General features: G+C 45.0%; 1 protein-coding gene across 1 annotated transcript in view; it reads left to right on the top strand.

The window, feature by feature from the left end:
- NID2 (nidogen 2 (osteonidogen)) overlaps positions 1 to 19,711 on the top strand; it is a 64,523-nt gene that overhangs the window by 38,375 nt on the left and 6,437 nt on the right. Inside the window, exons 10-18 of the mRNA XM_011961796.1 lie at positions 554 to 697; positions 1,368 to 1,496; positions 2,989 to 3,132; positions 10,271 to 10,390; positions 11,147 to 11,380; positions 15,127 to 15,348; positions 15,969 to 16,138; positions 18,680 to 18,809; positions 19,314 to 19,485. Coding sequence (XP_011817186.1) covers positions 554 to 697; positions 1,368 to 1,496; positions 2,989 to 3,132; positions 10,271 to 10,390; positions 11,147 to 11,380; positions 15,127 to 15,348; positions 15,969 to 16,138; positions 18,680 to 18,809; positions 19,314 to 19,485 — 1,465 coding nt within the window. The remainder of the gene's footprint in view (positions 1 to 553; positions 698 to 1,367; positions 1,497 to 2,988; positions 3,133 to 10,270; positions 10,391 to 11,146; positions 11,381 to 15,126; positions 15,349 to 15,968; positions 16,139 to 18,679; positions 18,810 to 19,313; positions 19,486 to 19,711) is intronic.

The raw sequence follows: 19,711 nt of genomic DNA, 5'->3' as shown, positions 1-19,711 counted from the left end.
TCCCATTTAGTCTTAGGAATCTTTAAACAGCAAGATTTTTTTTAATTAATTGGATTTACCCATAAAAATTGGGAATTTTAGTAAGAGATCGAGAGATTTAGAACCGGGAAGTTGGAGTCTGAGTCCTTGCTGTGCCACTTCCTGACTTTGTGAGCTTGGGCAATTTTTCCCATGTCTCAATTTCCTTATCTGTGAAAATGACCCATAACGGGGATAACAGCTCACCACACAGAATTATCCCAAGAATCACAGGAAATAAGAGCAAAAGCACTTTTAAACAGATGTGTTGGGTGTTTTTATTCCCTGGATGCAAAACTACTGAAAGCAAGTAAAGGTACTAGTTGTCTGTAGGGTAGGCAATAGGAAGCCATGCTGGAGTTTAAAACTGAAGTGCAGAAAATCCCTAGCTTCGGATATGGATAGTTGAGTAAGGTCTCCAGGTGTGTCACAAAACACAGACATGCAGTCAGTTCCGAGGACTCTTCTATCTCTATCTGTGACATTCTCTTACCAATCGCCAGATTGTACTTTTATGTCCCCTCTACTCAAGCAGAGGATTCAGACCCCACTCCGGTGAATCCTTGCTATGATGGGAGCCACATGTGTGACACAACAGCACGGTGCCATCCAGGGACAGGTGTAGATTACACCTGTGAGTGCGCCTCTGGGTACCAGGGAGATGGACGGAACTGTGTGGGTAAGAGCTATGTTCTCGTGTCTCCTTCTTGTAGCCCTTGTTCTTCCTCTGCCCTCCGAGCATTATATCTGTAGAAGACAAGTATCTGTCACCTTGACAACCTCCATTGTCAATGATTTTAGCAGCTAATCTGAATATAGTTATTTAAAAATTAAAGCTAGCTGTTTAGGTTTGAAAAGATGGTTTGGAGTGGAGTGGATTTTGCACTGGGGCTGTGAAAAGAAAACATCTGTTGCAATTCCTGGATGTTTTGAGTTAAGTTTTGTAATTTTGAGCCTGTAATAAGTAGTTCTTAGACTTTCTGGTTTTCTTTAAATTTTAGACAGACATTGTGTTTCTTATATCCCCAAAAGGCAACGGTAGAAAGTTTTTGATATTAAAAAGAAATTGTTGGTTTTCTTCCAAGTATCCATTATTTTTAAAACAGTTAAGTCTTAGAATATTCACTTAAAAATTTATCTTCCTGTGGTGTTTACTTGAATGGCATGAAATTTTTACTATTTTTGGTTATCTGCAACATGCATTTTTATCTGATTTTTAAGAATTCTACATCTGCCAACCATTTGTCCCATTGAAGCATCATACTGGTGAGAAAACATTGAGTTTTTAGACCCTCCACTTCTGGGACCCTTGAATTAAGCAGAGTTTTTCTGTTCTCATTTCTTCTTAGATGAAAATGAATGTGCAACTGGCTTTCATCGCTGTGGCCCCAACTCCGTGTGTATCAACTTGCCTGGAACCTACAGGTGTGAGTGCCGGAGTGGTTATGAGTTTGCAGATGACCGGCATACTTGCATCTGTGAGTTCCAAAATCATTTTCTTGTGTGGCCAACATGGTGCTCTTTAATCTTGCTCTTGATCAATGTTTTGACTTCTGCTATTCAGAGGCTCTGCTATATGGTTTTCTTAAGAAGACAGTTTACATTAAAATAACCCAAAGCTGGGCTGGACGTAGTGGCTCACACCTGTAATACCAGCACTTTGGAAGGCTGAGGCAGGTGGATCGCTTGAGTTCAGAAGTTCAAGACCACCCTGGGCAACATGGCAAAACCCCATCTTTACAAACAATACAGAACATTAGCCAGGTGTAGTGGCACAAGCCTGTAGTCCCAGCTACTCAGGAGGCTAAGACAGGAGGATTGCTTGAACGCAGGAGGCAGAGGTTGCAGTGAACTGAGAGCATGCCAGTACACTTCACCCTAGGTAATAGAGTGAGACTGTCTCAAATGAACAAACAAAACAAAATCTCTCAAAGCTATTGCTCAGTTTCAGCCCTGTTTATTTTCACTCTTTTTCCCTAAATTGATATTTTTGGTGTTGAGTTATTGAACGATGCCCACCTCAGTTGGGATTTCTGGCCCAATCATGTAACAAGATGATGAACCTCTCTAGTAAACACCTCCACTTTTTAGATAGAGCCTAAAGTATTTTTCAAATTAGAAGAGATGGATTCATCATTCATTGATGCATGTCCTGCTTGACTGGCTAAAGAGCTCTTTCTGTAACAAATTACCCCTTCTATATTTCCAAAAAATACTACAGACCTAAGAATGGATCAAAAGAACTATCCTAATTCATCCCATTGATAAAGCTGGATGAGAGTAAAGAAAATGCACTCTTTAGCCAGGCATGGTGGCTCACGCCTGTAATCCCAGCACTTTGGGAGGCCGAGGTGGGTGGATCATGAGGTCAGGAGTTCGAGACCAGCCTGACCAACATGGTGAAACCCTATCTCTATTAAAAATAGAAAAATTAGCTGGGCGTGGTGCCTTGCGCCTGTAATCCCAGCTACTCACGAGGCTGAGGCAGGAGAATCAGTTGAACCTGGCAGCTGGAGGTTGCAGTGAGCCGAGATCGCACCACTGTACTCCAGTCTGGGTGACACAGTAAGACTCCATCTCAAAAAAAAGAAAATGCACTCTTTAATTCACTGGGATAAGGAGGGGTAGAAGTGATAAGAGAAACCGTGTGTGTGTGTGTGTGTGTGTGTGTGTAGGTGTAGCAATTGCTCTGGAGTGTTATAAACTTTAATTGAGGACTGCTTAGGTGATGGGTTTTTGTGCTTAAAATTTTAACCACAAATTCATACCAGTACTTGAACTTTAATAGCATACGAACCGTCTAGGAATCTTATCAAAAATCCAGATTCTGAATCATTGCCCCTGGAGTAGGGTCTGAGAACCTGCATTCCCTGGTCTGTTGCTGTTGGTCTGTGGATCATGCCATGAGGAGCAGGGCTCACCCTTTGCAGGCCTAAACTCTTGGACGCCCTTGCCTTCTTCTCTTTTCAGTGATCACCCCACCTCCCAACCCCTGTGAGGACGGCAGTCATACCTGTGCTCCTGCTGGACAGGCCCGGTGTGTTCACCATGGAGGCAGCGCGTTCAGCTGTGCCTGCCTGCCTGGTTATGCTGGCGACGGGCACCAGTGCACTGGTAAGTAACTGCGGGTCAGCTTCAGTGAGTGGAAAGTCACCTTGGATGCACATCCCCACATAGATGGAGATCTCCCAGAAAAGACAAAGGACTTCCTTTGATTCTAACAGCCTTGTGGCTGCCAAAATAGCGAGGAAAAAAGCATCCTTTGAATTAGAAAGCGGAGCCAAGGGTGATTTCCTGTGGACTAGATGGACGAGCATATATGGCTTCCTTGGTGGAGACATTCCTGTAGCACTCAGGAACTTCTAACGTTGGTTCCTTGGAGCCAGTGCAGGCTGGGGGAATTTAGAGAAAGTTGCATACCTTCCTGTTAGGCAGTCTCCACCTTTCAGTCTCTTTGGTTAATGGCTTAATTCAACCCTTATGCTTGTGCTGTTCTCCTGCTTTAAGTGATATTTTAATCTATCTCTAAACACATATATAATTTCTAATTTTTCTCTTTCAAAAGAGGGAAGAACTCCACACATATAAAAGGACACACATATCAAAACTTTTCTCCCAGAAATCTATCTTTAAGACTTAATACAGTATTTTATAAAAGCACCAAATCATTTGCAAGGCTAGCCACTGCAATTTAACTTGGAAAGAATGTGTGAGGTTGTTATTTAAAGGCTAGACATAACTCTCTGAGTATAAAATGTCCATGAAACTAGGATTAGGAGTACTTTAAAATAGAAATCATTTGACAAATCTACTTAAATCACAAAAGGTTTTCCAAACATACCCTGTGGTATGTGATGAGATTGAAACTCGGTTTCATGATGTGAGTCACACACACAGTTAGGGTAAAACGACACTGGGGATGAGAGAATGGTGGGAGAAGTGTTTGTAATGGGAACGGGCCTGCTGGGGAACATGAACCTTAAAAGGCAGACTTTCCCCTGCTCCTGGTGTTGCTGTCTGCACCTGCTGCCATCCGCCCAGGCCCACTGAGCTGATGTGCTAAGAACAGCTTTGCAATTTCTGAGAGCTTTATACCAGATCCAAATAGCATGGGCCTCCCTCCTCCTCACCAGATGTTTGATTCTCAGCCCATCCTTCTGCCATTCCTTTTTCCCTTTGGTTTCAGCAGGATGGGCTGAGTGGACAACAGGCTTGAGGGCATGTATCACTGACAGAACAAAGGTCATTGTGACAGCACCTCAGCTCTCCACTTCTCCCTGGATGGGGCAGGTGCACATGGTGGTTTCTGAGCCTCATTCTTACTCTTTCCACTTGTGCTGTACAGAAGCTCTGCTGCATGGTTTTCTTGAGCAATTTATGCTGAACTAACCCAAAGCCGTGACTCAGTTCAGCACCCCCCTTTTTTTTCCTAAATAGATATTTTTGGTGGTGTTATTGAAAGTTGAGGCTATGGCTTTTGAATGTTTGCTTCTCCAAAACTCATGTTGAAACTTACATTCCAATGTGGCAGTATTGAGAGGTAGGGTCTTTAAGAGGTGATTGGATCATGAGAGCTCTGCCCCTATCAGTGGATTAATGGGTTATCATGGGAAGGGAACTAGAGGCTTGATAAGAAGAGAGACCTGCCTAAAATAACATGTTAGCACACTCAGCCCCCTCATCATGTGATGTCCTGCACCACCTCAGGCCTCTGCTGAGAGTCCCTACCAGCAGGAAGGCTGCCACCAGATTTCACCCCTTGACCTTAGACTTCTCAGCCTCTAGAACTATAAGAAATAAATTCCTTTCCTTTAGAAATTACTCAGTTTCAGATATTCTGTTATAAACAACAGGAAACTGACTGATGCAGATGGTAACCCTCAGTTGGGATTCCTGTGTGTCTTGGTATTAGGCCCAGTCATGTAAGAAGACTATGGACCTCTTGAATAAACACCCCTAACTCTAGATAAAGAGTATTTCCCAATTAGAATGAGGTAGATTTGTAATTCACAGATGTTTGTCCCACTTAACCAGCCAGGAGCTCCATCTGGTCATAGATATACTGGTGAGAAAACATTGAGTATATCTGTAATAGATATACTCTTTACAGATACCCTCTACAGGTATGGAGTTCAGGGTGAGATGCCACAGCCTGACATTGGGAATGATGCTTTTCCTTCTTGTGGAATACATCATTTGGTTTGGTTTAACCCTACTACCAGCTCTAAGAAATGTGAATCCATTGAGAAAAGTCTTGTCTGTAGAATTTCTTATTTAAACATCTGGCTGCTCAGATCAGCAGAGATGGTGCTTTTAAAATATTTAATTCCTTAGTGCTCTGGTTTAAAGCAAAGAAGTTGAAATTAATTTCAGCCTAGATGTGATGAGTGTTAATCAGAATATTAATTTAGATGCTGTATGCTTTGATCACTTCTAAAATGATTATTCTCTCCCTCCTTTTTTCTTCTATTTGCCCTGCAAGACTTTGGTTACCTTCTGGGGTCATGTTAGAGCTCTGAAATTGGCTACTTTTTCGTATTGGGAATTTAAGTATTGTCTTTTATTTGCCCTCTCTATTTTTGCCATTTTCAATTGTCCCTATTTTATTTCTGGCTCTCTGCTTTTAGGATTCTTTCCAAAGCCTACAAACTAAAAATATGCCAAACCCATCAGATGCTTCCCTGGTGTATTGGTTATCTATTGCTGTGTAATAAATTACCCTAAAGTGTAGCAGCTTCAAACAATAGACATTTAATATCAGTGGTCCAGGGACCTGGGAATGGTCCAGCTGGGTCCTGTGCTTTAGGATCTCTCACAAGGCCACAGTCAAAGTGTCTGGTGGGTCTGTGGTCTCATCTGCAGGCTTAACTGGGGAAAGATCCACTCATGATTATGGGCAGGATTTGGTTCTTTGAGGACCATTGGATTGAAAGCCTTGGTTCCTTGCTGGTGGTTGGTTGCCTTCAGTTTTTGTCACTTGGGCCTCTCTAACATGACAGCTTACTTTATTAATGCCAGAGAAAGTCTGCTAGCAAGATGGAAGTCATAATCACAAAAATGACATCCCTTCAATGTTGCTTTATTGATTAAAAGCAAGTTACTAAAAGGGCAGGGATTACACAAGACCATGAATCCCACTAGGTAGGGATTGCTGGGGGCCATCTTAGAGGCTGCCTACCACAGCCACTTACCATGTGGCTGCCTTCTAAACTTCCAGATTGTGGAGTAGTAGAGAATGAATGGTCATTTTCTTAAAGACCCATGCATAAATCAGGCTAGGCTAATCATGAAAGGAACTTGAAGAATAAATATAGAAATATATGTGTATGTGTGTATATTTAAAGGCATTCTATAGTACACATGTGTCTCAGTGACCAAAGAATAGAGGCTGTATTTTGTGGGAGCTATGCATTGTTAAAGCACATGTGCTCTTTTACTCCATCAAACTAACAATAAGGGGGTGTGGGAGTTTTTCTCCAGCCATAGTTTGTTAAAAACCCGGCTCCCTGGAGAGGCTGCACTTGGATTTGGGTTCTCAAGTCTGGTCTGAGTCACTAGCCAGGAGGCTTTTATCCAAGTAGAGTTAAATCCTCTGCAGCTTCCCTCAATCTGGAATGATTTCAAACTTGTGTTGGTGTGAGCTGGATATTTCTCAGACATGTTTGTCCTTTTGGATTGTTATGACTTGGCCAGGTACAAAAGCAGATTGTCTTGAGTTGGGACCTTCCCAGGAGGAGCAAGTGTGAGTGGAAGAAGCTGGGTTACAGATGGCCCATTACCCAGAGTCATCATTACTCAGGAGGGGCCCTAAGGGTAGATACTGACATTATTCTTTCTCAGGTTTCCTGGTGTTTTTCTTTTTCTTTTCTTTTCTTTCTTTCTTTCTTTTTTTTTTTTTTTTGAGACAGGATCTTCCTTTATCACCCAGGCTGGAGGGCAATGGTGTGATTACAGCTCACTGCAGCCTCAACCTTCCAGGCTCAAGTGATCCTCCCACTTCAGCCCCCCAAGTAGCTGGGACTACAGGTACATACCACAATGCCCAGCTAATTTTGGTATCTCTTGTAGAGAGGGGGTTTCATCATGTTGCCCAGGCTGGTCTCAAACTCCTGAGCTCAATCCATCTACTCCCCTCAGCCTCCCAAAGTGCTGGGATTACAGGTGTGAGCCACCACACCCAACCTAGCTTCTCTCTTTTTTGATAACAAAAGCATTGTCTCCATTATGTGCCTGGCCAGGTTTCCTGTTCCAAGAATGTAGGTAGATGTTGGGTATGATATGGTAAAATACAGGAGGAGGCAAGGATGAAACTTGAAAGGAAGTAGTTTATTACACTCACAGGTCTGGAGTGGGTTCACCACATGCCACGCAGAGGTGCAATCAGCAGGGTGCCCAACTGAACAGATTACGGAGTAGAAAGAGAAGTGGGACCTGTGGGCTGAAGCCTTTATTGGGATCTGGGATGGGTTTGAGGTTAATTGATGCCAGGAAATTTCACTGGGCTCAAAGGCAAGTGGGCGGTGGTGAAGGGGCGGGAGCCTGGGGGAACTTGAGGCCAGTGGTTAGGTTTATCCTCAAGCAGTTCCTAGTGGTTTTGCTCAGTACTGGGGCAGTGAGAAGGATGTTGAAGCACAAAAGCATGAACTCAAAGGATTTTTAACACATCTTCCAAACAGTTTCTTTACCAGCTTTTAATAGATGATAGAGTGGAGGATTGCACTGAGATTAAGCTACCTTTCATTACCTGAGTGAGAAAGGGACTCTACTACTTCTTGAATGTTTTTGTCTTTATAGCAGTCCCTACAGACCCCTGCTAGTAATGACTAAGCATAAGCAGTGGCCTCCTTCTCCAATGGTGCGATAAAGTCCCTCCCTTGCCAGGGGGCTGAAAGTCTTTCCATGTTTTCTCTGTTGATATCTGAAGTCCTGTGCATGCATGCTCAGGGCCTGGAGGGACTGGCTGGACTCTCGTCTCTATCATGGTGTGAGAGGCCCTCCAAGGAGGAGTCAGGACTGCAATTCAGGGAATCTCGATCTTTGGGGCAGGAATTTCTCACTTGTAATATCATCAGTCTCTTTGGGGACTTTCCTCTCCTTGTTGGTCATTTCTAATAGCTTCTATCTACCCAAAACTTTACTATCTTTGATGATGCCAACAGTATCTTTGAGAAGGAAGGCTGGTTTTTCAGATTTAGTCAGAATTTTTAGGCTGAAGTTTCTAAGCGCATCAGTGATTGGTAGCTCTGGGGAATCCCCTCTCTCTTTAGTTCAAAAATAACAATAAGAAACTGCTCCATGGGCTCCAGAAATAGGCCCTGTGTCTCAGGAATTCCTGCTTCCTGTCATTTCTTGGGGTTCCTGTTACCATTAGAAGTCCTTTTAGCATGTGTATTGTGAATAGCTTTAATTTCCTGCATTTGGCTGGATGTTAATTTTTACAGCTTTAGTTTTACAGCCAGTTTTACAGCCTCTTCCAGGTCCAAGGTGTTGGACGGTCAGGTCATCGGTTTTGCCCAGCTGGGCATTTGAGTTGCCCTGTTGAAGACACAGAGCCAAGCTCAAGGATAATTATGACAACATTGGTTGATTTTTGGGCAACTGAGGAGCCAACCAGAACACTTGGTTTGTTTCTACCCTTGCAGATGAATTAATATCTGCTTTCTTGCCTTTGTAGGTGAAATGATGGTATCCAGGGAGGCCCACCACTCACCTGGGTGGAGACTCTGTGGGTTGCATTGAGTATTCAGAACTTTTTGGGGGGGGACTCCAAGGAACTGATATATGCTGACTAAACTCCCCAGAGACAGAAGATAAGCAGAATGCTTACTTTCTAATTATAACATAAAAGATTCCTCTCCAGTGAACAGAACGCCTTATGCTTAATGCCCAGTGTGTGTACTTAGTGGTACTCGAGAAAGAACATGAGTTACTAGAAGATAAGCCAGTGACAGCATGGTCTGGACAAAGGGTGGTGCAGGTAACCCTAGAAGAGGTTTCATGTGGGTCATGGGAGGCTGGGTGAGGAGCTAGCCCTGTTCCCAACCCACTCACATCAAATCTAGGGCTTCAAATCTCTGTCTTCCCAGGCTGATGTATCTCTACCGTGGGCTGCACCATACTGATGCAGCACACGCTCATTTTCTAGGTTTCACACTGATCACACAATCCCACATTTTTTTTTTCTATTCACACATTTTAAAGAAACTTTTGGTTATTGCCATGGATGGAACCACTGCTTTGTTTTATTTTCAGCCAAGCCTTAATTGGACCTACACCCTTTGTTTATCCTCCTTTTACTCTGAAAGACTTCCTGTCTCTTAAGATAGCTTATCTCATCCCTTCGGAGTTAGTTTTAACCATTCAATTCTCAGAGCTGCTTTTTTTTCTGCTGGGGATAGGGGGTGGGGGGGGTGACTTTGTCACATCGACATTGTTGTCATATGCGGATTTCATTAAATAAAAGGAATGTAAGTTGGCTTTTGTTTGAAGTGTCAGGATTTTGTAGTTTTGAGAAATATGATGGTGAAAATTAATCCTCATGGTGCCATGTGGAGAGTGTAGGGGCCTGAACTGTTTATACTGATATGCTTGGCAAAATTAGATTTCCATTTTCTAAGTATTATTTTAAAACCCTAGATAATATTCTTTCTTTCTTTCTTCTAAAAGTGGAAAGTAAAGAAAAGACCTGGCTAATAGGGGTGTGGTTCTAGATAGTAAGATTCTGATTAGGCAAGATGGGAATGTGCTTCTTAGCTGAAAAATATTTGGGGCCTCATCTGGCTCCTTTGCATCTATAGACGAATGTTAGTTACATAGAGATGGTGCCAACAACGAAAGAAAGAAAAAAAAAACGTTGGATATATTTTTCTTTGTTGCAGCATTGCTGAAAGGAAGTTAATGACTTGTAGTCTAAAGGTTAGTTCAAAGGTAATTAACTTCCTTGAATTCACTGTCAATGAAACATGCTGTAGGATGTATTTTTTTTTTTTCTGTGAGTGACTACCCATTTGATTTCTACACTGAACATGTTTAGTCTGATGTGTTAACTCACATGTTCCTTGATTTTTTTTTTTTCCTTTCTATTAAGCCTACCTTTAGATGTCAGCATTTTTCTGCTCATGCTCAAAGGTCTTCTGAAGCTGACACCTCACTGGATGATGATCCACATGTCCAAAGCCCATGCAGTCGCACAGATTGTGTGAGTGAAGTCATGGTGTTCTTTGCTTCTCTCTTCTGTTTCTGACCTCTGCAGATATAGACGAATGCTCAGAAAACAGATGTCACCCCGCAGCTACCTGCTATAATACTCCTGGTTCCTTCTCTTGTCGTTGTCAACCCGGATATTATGGGGATGGATTTCAGTGCATACCTGGTAAGTTTTAGAGGGCCAGATTAGGCACATGAATCTCTTAGCTCCCTCAAGGGTATTTTTCTATGACAGCCCACTCTTGATTTAGCCTGGTCTGAAGCCTTGCTGGATTTTCCAGGCTGTGGATTTTTTTCCTCAGTTACCTCCTGCTGCCTAGTTTACTGATAGTTCACTGATTTGTGACATTCCTGGAGGCCTGCAGGAGATGACCCACCCATCGTCCCATCTCATAGCAGCTCTGGTTAACTGCCCTAGTGAGCCACTTGACCTTGATGAGAGCAATTTGGATGAAGTGTTGAGATCAAGCTTATTAAACAGGAGCCATATGTGCCGGTAGCCAGGGTTAAGCCCGTGGCGACCATGTTAGAGGAGCTTGGCCAGCTTGGTGCAGTCTAGTGACTGCCGTTGGCCTGCAGCTTCTCAGACTTAACCTCTGGGCCTCGGGATGAATGAGCTTTGACTTGTTTTCTCCAGAGTCTCTTGGGATGTTGGGCAGATGCCACGGCTACCCCTCATTTTCCCCAGATGACAATAGGGAGGGGCTGGGCTGCTTTACACTTAGAGCCAGCTAGGGACCTACAGGATGAACTGGAAGAACCGGGGAGAGACGAGATAAATGGTGGCAAGGTATTATAACGTAAGAATCTAGGGCTCCAAAATCCCGGTGCCTTTCCATGCCATGCTGTGGGCTGGTGAAGTGGATGGGTTGCAGTGCCTTCTGTTTCTCTTCTGTGTCTTCCTCTGCCTTGATCCTGGAAGACTCCACCTCAAGCCTGACGCCTTGTGAACAACAGCAGCGCCATGCCCAGGCCCAGTATGCCCACCCTGGGGCCCGGTTCCACATCCCCCAATGCGACGAACAGGGCAACTTCCTGCCCCTACAGTGTCACGGCAGCACTGGCTTCTGCTGGTGTGTAGACCCTGATGGTCATGAAGTTCCTGGTACCCAGACTCCACCTGGCTCTACACCGCCTCACTGTGGACCACCACCAGGTGAGCTTAGGCCTGGGGCTCAAGAAGCAGAATGGCACTGGTGGTGAGTAGATCATAATTCCTGCCCAGACCATGGAGGCACAGGGCCAGTCACCATCCTTCATAGCCCCTTTCTCCTGAGAAGACTTGAATAATAGTGCATATATATATCGTGTTTGTGTCATAAGGACATAGAGATATACAATACACGACACATGATCTGTTACACATTGGCCTCTTAGACCCTTGTCCAGTACAAACTGGAAGTTGAGATTGTGTATGTAGGTCAGACTGAGACCCACTACCTTAGACCTGTTACAGCATCTTAGAGAGATGTGACAGTTAGAAGATCTGGCCAGACTGGTGTTTTGACGAGAAGGAAAACTGCCTTCGTATGTAACTATCTCGCTTACCTCTGCCTTCTGAATGACAGGAAATAGTATGAAGGCTGTGTTAATATCAATAGGAAAAATAAGAAAAATGACACCTGCTGGTGGATCCAGCTGGTTTTCTCTAAACTGACAATCCCAGCCCTCTGTAATGTAGCCCAACATCTCAGAGGAGGCACAGGCATCTGGTTTCGGTTAGCCCATGTACAATCTGAGAACCTGCCTGCTACCATCTGAGCATTCCGCATCTGCGTGGGGCACGGTGATCAAGTGTTCACAGTCGATTCCAACAGCAGGCAGATAAGGCACTTTTCTGTTCCTTGCTGAATTATTCAGGGATGGGTAAAACTTTTTTCCTTAATCATTACAGAAAAACTTTATTTAATGAAGAGCATAGGATTGGCTTGATACCATTTTAGCCAAAATGATTCCTATACAGCTTGCTATCCAAAGATCCATTTTTACTATCGAGAAGGTTCCATAAATACTAGTCTTGGCTTTTAATGTGTGAAAGTAAGAAGAACTGGAAAATTATCCCCGTAGTTTTTTCCCCTTTTAATGGTGTTAATTGTTGCCCGGGTATGGTGGATCATGCCTGTAATCCCAGCACTTTGGGAGGCTGAGGCAGATGGATCATGAGGTCAAGAGATTGAGACCATCCTGGCCAACATGGTGAAACCCTGTCTCTACTAAAAATACAAAAATTAGCTGGGCATGGTGGCATGTGCCTGTAGTCTCAGCTACTTGGGAGGCTGAGGCAGGAGAATCACTTGAACCCAGGAGGCGGAGGTTGCAGTAGGCTGAGATAGTGCCACTGCACTCCAGCCTGGTGACAGAGTAAGACTGTTTAAAAATAAAAAAAGCCAGGTCTTGGTGGTTCCCGGATTCATATAGGTAAAAATTGGTAATGGCTTGATCCATAGTCCCTCTTTGTTTCTGTTTTTAGGAAAAGATTTTAAAGGTCCAAAAAAGGTACAGAGAAATTCTACTTCCCTAATGCCTTCTCTTTGAAAATGTCGTTCTAACTCCATCTGGGATTTGAAGAAATCAGATGGTTGGGAGGTGCCTTTGGGGAATGGTTCAGAATTCGATTAAATTTATTAAGACAAGCATGTGTTTAGGACAATGATTTTAAAGGGGGAACCAAGAGACTGAGAAGTGAATGATGAAAATAGGGCCGTGTTCCCTTGTGCGGACTTTCTCCTGCCCACACACTCTCTCGGCACTGGTTTGGACCCGGCTGCTATCTCTGACTGGTCTCATCTTTGATGGGGTCAGCTTCAGGGAGGGTAAGGATGCTCTGTGCCCCTGATTTCAAAATACTTAAACCCCTGCCAACCAGAAGCAAAAGAGAAAGACATTCATGGTTGTGTTGAAAAGTAGCAAATAGTAATGAATGAAAGGGATGCCCATGTATGAGTGATTTGAGACGCCCATTTCCCAGGAGTTAGGTGCATCTCTTCGTTTGGAAGGCAGACACACAGCACAGGGTGGTCCCTTAAAGCAAAAAGAATCCTTGGAGGTCTGAATATGGAGCAGGGGTGGAGTTGGGAACTTCTCCAGGGAATCCTGCAGTGTTTGAGGAAGTAGCATTTCCTTCTCTGTGTTCCATTGAGACACATTTGGGTGAAGAAGTCAGAGTCTTACCTTCTCCACGGGGTCTTAAAAAGAGCTTTGCCTCCCATGGGTCATAAGCTACAGTGACAACTAAATGGCATTCGCTTCCCCCAACTCTGGTGAGTCGTGCAGTCAAGCTAGTTGGGTATGAGCTCTGACAACTTCATTCGCAGTCTTTTGTGTTCCAAGAGGAGCTGTAGGTGCTGGAGCCTGATCATAATGTTCCCAACTTTGTTCTTTGGAGTCATTGGAGGGTTTTGAGCAGAGTGACATGAAATGCCTTTATATTTTAAATGGACCATTCTGGCTGCTGCTAATTGAGTTTACACTGGTTTTGGAGAGAGTGAGGGCATAGAAGGGTGGAAGCAGGAAAACCAGTGGGAAGGCTGTTGCAGAAATCCCAGGGAGAGGATGAGGCTTTTTGACCAGGGTGAGGGGGTACAGTAGTGAGAAGTAAAGATATTCTAAGTGGATTCTGAAGGTACTGCCAAAAAGAGTTTTTGACATATCAGATGTGGATGATGGAAGAAAGGAGGGTTAAGGATAATCAGGTTGGGCAGTGGAAAAATGGAGGTGCCATTTACTCTTATGGGAAAGACTAGGGGAGCAGCTGGTTTGATGGTGAAGGCAGGGGCTCAGTTTCTATCAGTTTCTGATTTCTATTATACATCTAAATGGTGGTAGCAAGTAGGATTATTGGCTATGTGATTCTGCAGACCGTACGCTTTAAGTTGCAGGAATTAAAAAGGAAGGAGAAGCACCTCCTCTTGTTTAAGTTCCTTTGGGTAGTCCTAACATAAATGAACAAGTTATCTCAATAACCTGCTGCAGCAAAGTCTGCTCAGGAACCACCTGTATTTTGAACAAAGCCTCAATGGCACTGTGGGAGCAGCCTGGGAGGAAACTGCTTTGCAACCGAAGCCAGAAGGACTTTAACCACAGAGAGCTGTGAGGGAGGGGATAAGAGGAGGATGCTGGAGAAAGAGGGGGAAAGGGCAACATGGCAGGAAGCTACAGACTGCAGGAAAAGATTCAGCTTGGAGATAATCCCAGGCGCAGTGTGGGTAAAGCACTTCTGGAAACTGGGCACTGTGAGAACCATTTTTAAGCTGTTTGCCACCACCTCCGCTATGCTTCACTACTAATTCCACTCAGTTTTACCTTTATTCCATGTAGTTTTCCAATGGGTAGACAGAGGGCGCCGTGGCATAGTTGGGCTTTTGGTAATACTTTCTAAGACACACAGTGGCCAGGCGCAAGATGACCCTCTCCTCAGCAGGTCCTGGAGCTTGAAGCTTGAAGCAAGTGGGGAATGAATACAAATTGGCTTTAAGCATCACCTCGGCCACTGAGTCCCCAAGGATCACCTGCACAAATGCTCCGTCAGCAGAGGTGCCCGAGGTGCAGGCAGGATGGGCCTTGTGGGCCTCTCCCGGTCAGAGGGAGATCATGACCCTTCCCAGGCTGAGTGAGCTGCACTGCTGACCTTACCTCCTCTTATTCTTTCTTGATGTGGCTGGGCCTTGATGACAGACCCTCCTGGCAAGAAAGAAGCATCAGATGATCTCTTTCTGATTCCCATGGTAGAGTACTTAGAACACATTTGCTTCCCAAGTTTGGTGTCCGTGGTCTTGGCTGAGACCTGGACAGTAGGAGAAGGCAGGCCAGGAGGCCAGGCATGGGGTCTTGAGCTACATTTTGCATTCTGTCCTTGGCTCACAATCAAAGGCTTTTCTTCTTCCCTCTTCCCCATCTGCTCAGAGCCCACCCAGAGGCCCCCGACCATCTGTGAGCGCTGGAGGGAAAACCTGCTGGAGCACTATGGCGGCACCCCTCGGGATGACCAGTACGTGCCCCAGTGCGATGACCTGGGCCACTTCACCCCCCTGCAGTGCCATGGAAAGAGCGACTTCTGCTGGTGTGTGGACAAAGATGGCAGAGAGGTGCAGGGCACCCGCTCCCAGCCAGGCACCACCCCTGCGTGTAAGCACCGGGCCGCCCCCGCTCCCCTCAGCTGAACCTAAGGCCTTTGCTAGGGATGCTGTCTGCTGTGGTGAAGTAGGGGGACGTGTTGGGGTCACCAGGTCTAATGAAAGAAGTCACTACGTGCTATGTTGATTTATAATCTGGTCCACGCAAGATCCCAATTTGCGTTTGGTGTCTGGTTTTTGTCATTAACAGTTTCCATAATTGGAACATCTGCAACTCGGTTCAGCAGGCAGTTACTCCCCCTCCCAAGCCCAGGGCGACAGGGGACACGTGTCACTCTGGAGTCCTAAAAGGAAGCTGACACAGTGCTGGCTCTGTGTTTTTTTGTTTTTGTTTTTGTTTTCTTTCTTGAAAAACAAAAAACCTGTTCTGCTTTGTTCTGAGGGAAGTGTTTTGCTGCCTTCTTGCCTAGTAAATGGCAGATTTACATAATTAATCCTTAAAAAAAACCCTAGAAATTAAAATTTCTTTTGAAGAACATCTGGAGCACATCTGCATTGGGCTAAGAATTTTTGGTATTTTTGGAGGCTCTGGTATGTTGTAAAGTAACTTTTCTTCCCATCTCCCTGCCTGCCCTCGTTCCCCTTCCTCCTCTCCCACCCTCTCTCCCACAGGTATACCCACCGTCGCTCCACCCATGGTCCGGCCCACGCCCCGGCCAGATGTGACCCCTCCATCTGTGGGCACCTTCCTGCTCTATACCCAGGGCCAGCAGATTGGCTACTTGCCCCTCAATGGCACCAGGCTTCAGAAGGATGCAGCCAAGACCCTGCTGTCACTGCATGTAAAGTGGATTTCTGCTGGGGGTGGGGGGCGCGGGGGCTGCGTGGCTTTCCCAGTGGGAGCCACCTCACAGACCCTGTTGCAGTGCAGTGGACTGGGGCAGGGAAGTCCTGGAGGGTTTCTGAGCTGCAGCCCATTGGCATGGGCCCAATTCCACCACCACAGAACCAGGGCTCTCTGTTGCTGGGGGTCACCCGTCACTGACCAAGGCTGTGCTCTCTGGTTTGTTCATGGGGTTTCAGATATATGGAAAGGGAACTGTAGACTTGTCAGCATATCGAGGCTGTATGGTGATCCAAGGGAAAATGGACAGACTCTTACCGTAAGTCCTCAGGATTCTCTGTATGTCTTAACATCTCCATAGAAATCCTGGAAATCAAAGTGACAGGACTAGCCACAAGGTGTGGTGTCTGCGATTTGTTGGGGACTCCCAAGTGGAAGTCAGTTAATGACTGTCTCGCCGTTGCAGCCCTTCCCTTTCACTTTGGTTCTGTCCCTTTGACCCACTTCTTTCCTAAGCTTCCCTGACTCTAGATGAAAACTTGAGGTGTGTGTGACGCTGGGAGAGGAGTAGATGGCGCCTTCCCCAGGGGATGCTTGATGCTTCCTGAGCCAGCAGCCTCCCTAATGCAAGGCACCCCATTCTGGGGAGAGGGTTTTCTCTAAAATGGGGGAAAAACAAGGGTAGCTCTCTAGAAAGGCATCGACACAATGGAAAATCATCTAATTCCATTGTTGAACTTCACACTCCAGGCACTTGCTCATCCATAAGAAAGAACAGTATGGCATTCATGTTTACATTTATTTCTGTAAATGAACTACTTATTTGGTTCCAGAAAAGCTTAGAAACAGCCAGTGTTTAGGAAGAGATGTGTTCTTTTTAAGATTTTGGGTCCTATCCCCTCCCCCAAGAAAACCCTCACATTGTTTTGTAAAACTTTCTCTGGAAGAGGTAGAGACTAAGAAGTTGACATCACTTTAAGCTAACCCTCTTTTATTCTAGTCAAGTCATAGAGCTTCATTGCCTTTCTGAACATGCCCCTGACCAGGACAGGGTGGTGATGGTAGTGGTAGTGGAACTGAAAGAAATGGGACATGGGTTATTTGCACATCTTAAGGAAATTTACTTAAAGGAAAACACTGGGACGTTTTCTGTAACCTGAGGTTATGACATGGGTTTATGAATCCCATGATTCCCCGGGTTAATGGAAGCTCATTTGAATGTGTACTCTTGCCTGGGACAAATGACCTTTTAATTTTCAAATAAAAGTGTATTTGACCTTAGCCCTCCCCTCCCACCCCCCCACTGGAGCCAAATCCCCTTTTGTACAATCTTGTGCTGACTATGCTCCCAGGGGGCGTAAGTGAAGCCAAGCCCCAGGAGGCTGTTAGGCAAGGCAGGAACTTGTATGACCTCAGGGGCAGCCAGATAATCCCTGAATGTTGGCTTCTCAGAGCAGGAGCCTGGATTGAAAACTGAATGAAGCGGAGTTGTAGAAAAATATCAGACTCAGCATTTTTTGTTTTTTTTTTAAAGACTCATTTATTTAGCAATGAGGAGAGACCTCACTAGCTAGAGGTTGGATGATCACTACTCCCTAGTTCGTTAACCCAACAAATTACAGACTTTTTCCTTCTTTTGAGACAGGGTGTAGCTCTGTTGCCCAGGCTGGAGTTCAGTGGCACCATCTGGGCTTGCTGCAGCCTTGACCTCCTGGGCTCAAGTGATCCTCCCACCTCAGCCTCCTGAGTAGCTGGGACTACAGGTGTGTGCCACCACGCCCAGTCAATTTTTTTTTTTTTTTTTTAGACGGGGTCTCACTATGTTGCTGTCTCAAACTCCTGGGCTCAAGCAATCCTCCTGCTTTGGCCTCCCAACGGACAGGAATTACAGGCGTGTCACTGTGCCTGGCTATACTTTAATACAGGATATAACTAATGTCTCCTGTGTCAGGGGCAAGAGTATAGGTGATTGCACTTCAGGTAGAGGAAAGATCTCATATTCACAGAGGAGGGGAGAGTAGATTTTGTTGGCATATAGTGGCAAATTTTATTAAGGCTCTTGGAAAAGTGCTGATGACATTGGGAAAGGATTCAGTTGTTACCCAGTAAAATATTAAAAACTTATTTTGCTTAAGGCCATGTCCTCTAATTACTGAAGGGGCTGATTTTTTTTTTTTTAAATCAGTCATAATAGCACTTATTGAAGGGCTTACTGTATAACAATTACTGATTAGGAGACTTTACAAGCATTTACAGTATTAATTTTTATAGAAACCATATGAAGCAGGTACACTATTGGCCTCATTTTGCAAATGAGACAAAGGCATAGAGAGGTTAAATGCCCAAAGCTACATGGCTAGTAAGTGGCTGAGCCTGGATATCACTCCAGAGTGCCCACATGTCCAGCTACTCTGCTCTGCTGCCTGCAGGATCACAGTGCAGTGTTGCTCACTGCAGCTGTGCATGAGCAAGGCAGCTGAGTGTGAACAAAGGGGAAATGTAACCTAATTCTTCTAATTCTATGATTTGGTGCACAAAGGGCTCCATAATCGTGGGGATTGATTACGACTGCCGGGAGAGGATGGTGTACTGGACAGATGTCGCTGGACGGACAATCAGCCGTGCCAGTCTGGAACTGGGAGCAGAGCCTGAGACGATCGTGAATTCAGGTCAGCAGCTTCACTCAGCAGAGTATGCATTTCATTTGATTCTACAAAGTCACTTGTCTACTTTACACTGAAGTCTCCCGTCGATTTTTCTCTACTAGGGGAGGTTAAGTTCTAGGCAAGTCATTTTATTGAGCAGTATAAGACTAGCCCCTCTGTAAGCGAACACCTTCATACATAAGGAATGAATTAGGTGATTCCTACTGTGAGCGCTTCTCAAAAGAAAAGAACTCACGGTACGAATTCGGGGTGAGACCTTATTCAGTCTGGCTCTTGCACTGTGGATGCCGGGTGTCATCAAACTGGTAGGTCTCGTCTAGAAGCCAGAGGTAGTAGAATATGTAACAAAAGTACTTGTTTCTCTATTAACCTGATTCTTGGGGACTTAGAGCCACTTGGGCTTTGTTTTCCCCTGCTGACCCCCTGCCCCACCCCACTCCTGGAGGGCTTCAGGTTTGCCCTCCATATCCTGCAAACACTCCAGTCTTGACTTTGCTTTATTTCCAGGTCTGATAAGCCCTGAAGGACTTGCCATCGACCACATCCGCAGAACAATGTACTGGACAGACAGTGTCATGGATAAGATAGAGAGCGCCCTGCTGGATGGCTCTGGGCGCAAGGTCCTCTTCCACACAGATCTGGTGAATCCCCGCGCCATCGCTGTGGATCCAATCCGAGGGTCAGCTGGGCTTCCCTAATTCTCCTCTTACCTGTCGATCCTGATGTGAAGCCCTTGGGTTTTAAATAGTGTGAGGAAGGTCAGAACAAGAGAGTGAAAGCTCGAATGCGTTCCTGTAACAAAGATTTACTGAGGATCTACTAGGTGTCAGGACTTGCTCTAGGAAAAGACAAGGTCTGTTCTTTCATGGCACTTATATTCTATTAGGAGGAAACAAGACTGTATA

The sequence above is a fragment of the Colobus angolensis genome, unplaced genomic scaffold, assembly GCF_000951035.1.
Source record: "Colobus angolensis palliatus isolate OR3802 unplaced genomic scaffold, Cang.pa_1.0 Scaffold57, whole genome shotgun sequence".
Taxonomy (NCBI): domain Eukaryota; kingdom Metazoa; phylum Chordata; class Mammalia; order Primates; family Cercopithecidae; genus Colobus; species Colobus angolensis.
Note: the sequence above shows the minus strand (reverse complement) of the source record. Positions and strands in the feature narration are given on the sequence as shown.